Raw genomic sequence first — 7,500 nt, 5'->3', positions numbered from 1 at the left:
CTACCTTGCATAATGTTCTGACGAGGCCGTGGAACAAAAAAAACAAATGCTTCAGAACACTTAATCACTCAAGAACAGAAAACCACTCTTCCTCACACCCTCCTCCACTTATCCACTGATCCACTGACCTTGAGAACCCCGTGGAGGATGGAACCACCCGCCACTCCGCCCTTCAAGTCCTCCACCTCACACCCGGGCTTGTTGACGTCGAAGGAGCGAATGACGATGAGTCTGGGCTGGCTGAGGAAGTCGCGCTCAGGGATGGGAATCTTCTTTGTGATATATTCGCACACCACGTCGATATTTAGCTTGAGTTGTGCCGAGATGGGGATGACCGGGGCTCCCTCTGCTACTGTGCCTGTGTGTGGGGATGAGGGGTGACTGTGGGGGAGATTGGGGGAGGGATTGTGGGGTGATTGGAGAGGAGAGGAGGCTGGGGGATAGGGGGTGTGAATGGGAGGATAGAAAGTTTTGGGAAAGGAGATGGGAGTGACTGGGGAAGAAATGAGGTCTTGGGGAAGGAATGAGGGTCTTGGAGAAGGAATAGGAGGCCAGGGGAAGGGGTCTTGCTGAAGGAATGGTAGACTGAAATGGGGACAGAATAAATTATGAGGAAAGAATGGCAGACTTAGAAAAAATAATGGGCCACTTGGAGAAGGAAAGGGAACTCTTGGGGAAGGACACAAGCCTTGGGGAAGAGCAAAGAGGACAAACTTGTGATGGGCAAGAGTAAAGAGGGCAAAGAAAATCCAGTGCATTAGAAGGTGACCAAGTGTGGAGGGCTGAACAGAAGCAGAAAGACACACACCAAGATCAAGAGCAAGACACACAGCCACAACACAGACCAACCTAACAGAACCAGGAAAAAGAACAAGAAAACTCTAATAAAGACAGACAGACAGGCAAACAGACAGACAGAGACCCACCTTGAATGAAACGCAAGATCTGGTCATACTGTTCCCTCAGCTGAGACTCGCGACACAGGTCAATCTTGTTCTGCAGGATGAGAATGTGTTTGAGCTTCATGATCTCAATGGCGGCGAGGTGCTCGGAGGTCTGTGGCTGTGGGCAGGCCTCATTGGCAGCTGTGGGGGGGAGAGTGAGAGAGGTTATGGGTTAGAGATTATGAAGAGGTCTTCAAGAGTATTTTTGTGGTTCTAGTGGAAGTTACTGGGGTTTTTAATGAGATTTCAAGAGTGTTTCTATTGCAGTAGTGGTTTAACACACTCTAATGCTCCTATTCCTTCTCTCTCTCCTTCTCCCTCACACACACACACACACACACACACACATTCCTTCCCTCTCTCCCCCTCCCTCACACACACATTTCTCTCTCTCTCTCTCCTTCTCCCTCACACACACACACACACACATTTTTTCTCTCTCTTTCTCACACACACACCTCCCTCCTCCTCCCTCCCTGCCCCTCTCTCCTCTCTCACACACAAACACACACACACACACACACACACACACACACACACACACACCAATGAGCAGCAGGGCAGCGTCCATCACTGCAGCACCGTTCAGCATGGTGGCCATAAGGATGTCGTGGCCGGGGCAGTCCACAAATGACACATGGCGGACCAAGCGGAATCTGTCACAGGATGAGGTGGAGGAAGGGAAATGGGGTGAGAAATGGTACCTGTTTTTTTTTTTCTCTCTCTCTCTTTTTCTCTTTATTTATCATGATTTCTTTCTTTTTTTTTTCCTTACTTGCCTTGGTTTTTGTTTTTTCTCTATTTTTCTTTCCTCTTTTCTCTTTACCTGTCATTTTGTCTTTTTTCCCTCGTCTTTGCCAGGCTTTCTTTTTTTCTTTTGTTTTCTCTTCTTACAATATTACAGAGAGGAATGCAGGACCACTACTACTACTACTACTACTACTACTACTACTACTACTACTACTACTACACACACACACTCACTTTCCAGAGCAGTTTGAGCGGGCACACTGAATGGCGTCCTCTTTGTGGGAGCTGGCGGAGGTGTAGCAGGCAGGGCGAGGGCACTTGGGGTTGTCACACTTGTACACCTTGGCGTTGGCGTACCCTGTGGTGGGACGGGGGGGAGGGGAATAGTAGTGTTATTATACATGTGTTTAATATCCTAGCCAATTTAAACAGTCATCCCTCGTTAGGCATAGTTTCAGTTTCCACAGTTTCATGGTTTGCTGGTGGCCACAAATACAATGGTGGCAGTAAGAGGCAGCCTGTCTGTGCTCATCTCTAGTTTTCTTTATTTAGTTCATTGGTGATAGTGTTTGTAATGTACAGGTAGTTTTCTTCACTCAAATAAGGGTTCAGGGGCTCAGGGGTCTTCTTAAAAGGGTTTCTAATTGTCTGTGGGTTTTCCTTATCCACTGGTGTGTCTGTCATCTCACCCTGGACAACAAGGGGTGAATGTTGAGTAACCTAACCCAGCCTCACTCTACTCCCTAGCTTAACCTCACTTACTCACTCCCTCTCTCTCTCTCTTTAACCTGGCTTGATAGTAACCTCACCTACCCTCACTCCTTCAATCCCTAACCTAACCTCATTCCTTCATTCTCTAACCTAACCTCCCTCAATCAATCACTCAGATTAATAGCACCCTAATCTAACCTCACTAATTCACCTCCTAACCTAACCTTCCCTAAGCTAACATGCCTCACTTACTCACCCAGCTTAATAATGTAATCTAACCTATCTTTCCCTAAACTAACCATCTTCACTCCCTCACCCAGCTTAATATTGTAATCTAACATAAGCTCCCTCCCTCCCTCCTTCCCTCACCCAGCTTAGTATTGTAACCTAACCACCCCCACTCCCTCTCTCTCTCACCCAGCTTAATAATGTAACCTAAGCTAACCTAACCTAACCTAACTTCCCTCCCTCCCTCCTTCTCCCAGCTTAATAATGTAACCAAAGCTAACCTAACCTAACCTCACTTCCCTCCCTCCCTCCTTCTCCCAGCTTAATAATGTAACCAAAGCTAACCTAACCTAACCTAACTTCCCTCCCTCCCTCCCTCTCCCAGCTTAATAATGTAACCTAAGCTAACCTAACCTCACTTCCCTCCCTCCTTCCCTCTCCCAGCTTAATAATGTAACCAAAGCTAACCTAACCTAACCTAACTTCCCTCCCTCCCTCCTTCTCCCAGCTTAATAATGTAACCTAAGCTAACCTAACCTAACCTCACCCAGCTTGATGGTGATGTTCCTCTCCAGCTCATTCTTGAAACGCACAGTCTGGACGCCGGAGATGGCCTTCACCACAGTGGACTTGCCATGGGCCACGTGACCAATGGTGCCGATGTTGATGGTGGCCTGTCTGCTGATCACCTCTGGGGACAGCGCCGTCAGCTGGGTGATGTCCTGTGGGGAGTTGGGTTAGGTTAGGATAAGTTAAGTTAGGTTAGGATAGGTTAGGTTAAGTTAGGTTAGGTTAAGTTAAGAGGGTGTATTCTGTGTTGGTGATGGACTGGGTTTGGTTGTAAGATTGGGTAGGTTAGATTAGGTTAGGTTAAGCTGGGTTAGGTTAGGTTAGGTTAGGCTGGGTTAGGTTAGGTTAAGATGTTCTGTGAAGAGAGAGATGGGATTGGGTACGTCAGGTTAGGTTAAAGAGACACCCTCTGTGTTGTGGGACGGGTTGGGTTTCAATGTGGTAAGATGAGTTAGGTTAGGTTAGGTTACGTTGAGGAGATGGGGGTAGGATATGTCAGGTTAAGGGGGTGTGTCCTGGCAGGGGGAAGGCGTAGGTTAGGTTAAAAGAGAGAGAGAGTGACATGCAAGGAAGGAAAATAGAGAGAAATAGATGATAAAGAGGAAAAGAAATGAAGGGAGGGAAGGAAAGGGAAGGGTTGAATTAGGTTGAGTTAAGTTCAGCTGGGTTAGGTTAGGTTAGGCTGGGTTGGTTAGGTTAAGTAACAGGGAAGATACACAGGTTTGATTTGAGTGAATGATGCACTAGGAGAGGAGAACAGGGAATTAAATGTGTTGTGTCTTTGCACTTTCTTCCCCCTCATTAAGTCTCAGCTGCCATGAACTAAGAGGCACAAATAAAAAATCTGGAAAATAATTAATTGCTGGTTACACACACACACACACACACACACAAAATTCTACCCAAAGATCAGTCACTATGAGCTCTGAGCTTTATCGTAGGTGAAACACACAGAAACACACACACACACACACACACATACACACACACCCTGGTAACACTGCACTAGTAAGCCACATGGGAAAGGTAGACAGACAAGACGTGGTGCCAGAAATAGAGGAAGGAAAGAAGCAAACAAGAGGCCGCACAACAAGGAGTGGGTGAGGTGAGGTTAGGCAAAGTTTAGGTTGACAACTCACGTCGAGACAAACTAAAATATAACAAAACTATTTTTTTATAAAGATTTACAGAATACAAACACAAGGAACCATACATACAAAATTCAAAAGCAAAAAAAAAAAACCCGGTGTGAAAACAAACAAGCACACAGACACCAGCTGTCACACACACATACATACGCACACACGGCCCTTCCCACACATCCTATGCACGCACACGCCCCACACACGCACACACATGCACCAACACACGCACGTACCAGCGTCTTGAGGTCCTGCACTGCTAAATTGGCCATGATTTAGTATAAAAAGGTAATCTTATGGCCAACTTCTCCCTTCCTCGCCGTCCTGGTTCGTTCCGTTCCTCGTGTCCAATGTGTCCGCCTTTCAAACGGTACTACTTTACTTTCATTTTCCTTATTTATTCCCTTCTATTTTTTTTTCTGATCACTAAAAATATTGTTTGATTTTTATTATTTTGTATTCTTTTATGTATTATTGTATTCCATTGATCTTCGTGTTCACTGTGTCCCTTTTTTCAACGGTATTCTTCTTGCTTTTCTTATTATTTCTTACCATCTCTTTATTTTATTTTATCATTATTAATATTATGTGTACCTTTTCATATTTACTCTTTTGTGCGTGTGTGCATTCTTTCATTCTGCTGTGTTCTTTTGTTCATTCATCGTCTTTATAATAGTGCTATCTAACTTTGTTCCTTATTTTATCTTTCCCATTACTTTTCCTTGTTATTAAAAATATTATGCTATTTTTAGTGTTTACCTTTTCTTCATGTTCTTTTTTTTTATTCTTTATATTATGTTCCGTTCCGTTCCCTTTGTTATTTCATCATCCCCCAAATCTATTTTCCTCTACTAATGTCTAATGACTGATTTGCTTTATTTAAATTTATAGTTGCATATAAAATACACAACAAAAGAGATTTAATTGTCTTTTTTTTAATATCCTCCAGATTTGTCTGTCCATTCCGTTCCGCTGGTCCACCATCCCGTCTGTCTACTGTTCCGTTCCATTCCTGGCGCCTGTTTTCTTTAAATTAGTCTCTTCAAGTTTTATTCTTGCCATTATGCTTTTAACTTTATATATTTAACTTTAACTTTATGTATTTAACTTTATATATTTAAATTTCTCGTCTCTTCTACAATATATTGAACTTATTCTGAAACTTGGTTCTCTCACCTGGGCAGTTTTAAAGACCACAGTAGTAGTTAGTCAGAGTATAATGGGTATTTTCACACATTCACGATGAAGAATCTATTTTGAATTATAAGTAGAATCATGCGTACACCCTTGAAAACCGCATTAAATTTCACTAGAGCTTGTTGAACCAATAGAACCATGAAAACACCTTTGAAAAGCACAGTATTTTCACTAGAACCATGAAAACACCCTTGAAAACCCCGGTATTTTCACGAGAACCATGAAAACACCCTCGAAAACCCCGGTATTTTCACCAGAACCATGAAAACATCCTTGAAAACCCCGGTAACTTCACTAGAACCATGAAAACACCCTTAAAAACCCCGGTAACTTCACTAGAACCATGAAAACACCCTTGAAAACCCCGGTAACTTCACTAGAACCATGAAAACACCCTTGAAAACCCCGGTAACTTCACTAGAACCATGAAAACACCCTTGAAAACCCCGATAACTTCACCAGAACCATGAAAACACCCTTGAAAACCCCGGTAACTTCACTAGAACCATGAAAACACCCTTGGAAACCCCGATAACTTCACCAGAACCATGAAAACACCCTTGAAAACCCCGGTAACTTCACTAGAACCATGAAAACACCCTTGAAAACCCCGGTAACTTCACTAGAACCATGAAAACACCCTTGAAAACCCCGGTATTTTCACTAGAACCATGAAAACACCCTTAAAAACCCCGGTAACTTCACTAGAACCATGAAAACACCCTTGAAAACCCCGGTAACTTCACTAGAACCATGAAAACACCCTTGAAAACCCCGGTAACTTCACTAGAACCATGAAAACACCCTTGAAAACCCCGGTAACTTCACTAGAACCATGAAAACACCCTTGAAAACCCCGGTATTTTCACTAGAACCATGAAAACACCCTTGGAAACTCCGATAACTTCACCAGAACCATGAAAACACCCTTGAAAACCCCGGTATTTTCACTAGAACCATGAAAACACCCTTGAAAACCCCGGTAATTTCCCTAGAACCATGAAAACACCCTTGAAAACCCCGGTAACTTCCCTAAAACCATGAAAACACTCTTGAAAGCCCCGGTATTTTCACTAGAACCATGAAAACACCCTTGAAAACCCCGGTAACTTCCCTAAAACCATGAAAACACTCTTGAAAACCCCGGTAACTTCCCTAAAACCATGAAAACACTCTTGAAAACCCCGGTATTTTCACTAGAACCATGAAAACACCCTTGAAATATCCCAGCAACTTCCAGTAGAGTTTAATGAGAAAGTTAAGCTGCTAGAACTTTTAAAAAAATATTGGAACGTCGCTAGAATACTTAAAAATGAGAAGATAATTATATTGATATGATAAGATCAGAAGACAAGTGTTAGTAAATGAGGGAGAAATGTCGAGATTATAAGATTAGATCAGATAAAAAACGGGCAATGCAAAATTAAGTAGAAAACTGTAATTGCAATGGAGTAACAAGTGAGGGGAGAAACGCACTCATCTCTTCACAAAACCTTTCTTCTTTTTTCCCTTACCCTCTTCGCCTCTCCTCTGCCCTCTCTTCCCCTCCCCCTTAGTGAGTCAAAGGCTACACCCCTCACATTACCCTCTCATACACTCCCCTTTCCTTCCCACTTCCCCTCATCCCCTCAGACACGGTAACTTCCCCTCACCTCCCCTCACACACACCCCTTCCTATCGAAACAGATTCTTCTCCCCCCTTTTCTCCTCCCCAGGCATTCCTCCCCTCAATTTATCGTTAGACATCTCCTCTCTCCCCTTATCTCCCCTCAGACACTTTCCCTCTCCTCTCATTTCCCCTCAGATATGCCCATTCACCTCTAAATGGCCTCCAATCCTCTCATTTCTTTCCCAGACATCCTCTTCCCCTCCCCAGACGGATTCCTCCCCTCACTTAACACCTAGACACCTCCCCTCTCCCCTCATTTCTCCTCCCTCTCACCCCATCTCTGGTTAGT

The 7,500-nt window shown here is 43.8% G+C and overlaps 2 protein-coding genes across 5 annotated transcripts in view; one reads left to right on the top strand and one right to left on the bottom strand.

Moving 5' to 3' along the window:
* LOC135094118 (eukaryotic translation initiation factor 2 subunit 3-like) overlaps window positions 1-4,730 on the bottom strand; it is an 8,481-nt gene extending 3,751 nt beyond the window's left edge. The window contains exons 1-6 of the mRNA XM_063993918.1: window positions 4,582-4,730; window positions 3,181-3,355; window positions 1,929-2,052; window positions 1,491-1,600; window positions 927-1,085; window positions 129-358 (exon numbers count right to left, since the gene is read on the bottom strand). Coding sequence (XP_063849988.1) covers window positions 129-358; window positions 927-1,085; window positions 1,491-1,600; window positions 1,929-2,052; window positions 3,181-3,355; window positions 4,582-4,617 — 834 coding nt within the window. The 5' untranslated portion in view covers window positions 4,618-4,730. The remainder of the gene's footprint in view (window positions 1-128; window positions 359-926; window positions 1,086-1,490; window positions 1,601-1,928; window positions 2,053-3,180; window positions 3,356-4,581) is intronic.
* LOC135094124 (uncharacterized) overlaps window positions 1,625-7,500 on the top strand; it is a 103,234-nt gene continuing 97,358 nt past the window's right edge. For all 4 annotated transcript variants that reach the window (XR_010263601.1, XR_010263600.1, XM_063993929.1 and 1 more), the window contains exon 1: window positions 1,625-1,634. The gene's annotated coding sequence lies outside the window, so the exon portion shown is untranslated. The remainder of the gene's footprint in view (window positions 1,635-7,500) is intronic.

The sequence above is a fragment of the Scylla paramamosain genome, chromosome 44 (assembly GCF_035594125.1).
Source record: "Scylla paramamosain isolate STU-SP2022 chromosome 44, ASM3559412v1, whole genome shotgun sequence".
In the NCBI taxonomy this organism is placed as follows: domain Eukaryota; kingdom Metazoa; phylum Arthropoda; class Malacostraca; order Decapoda; family Portunidae; genus Scylla; species Scylla paramamosain.
This window is presented reverse-complemented; position numbering and strand designations above follow the sequence as displayed.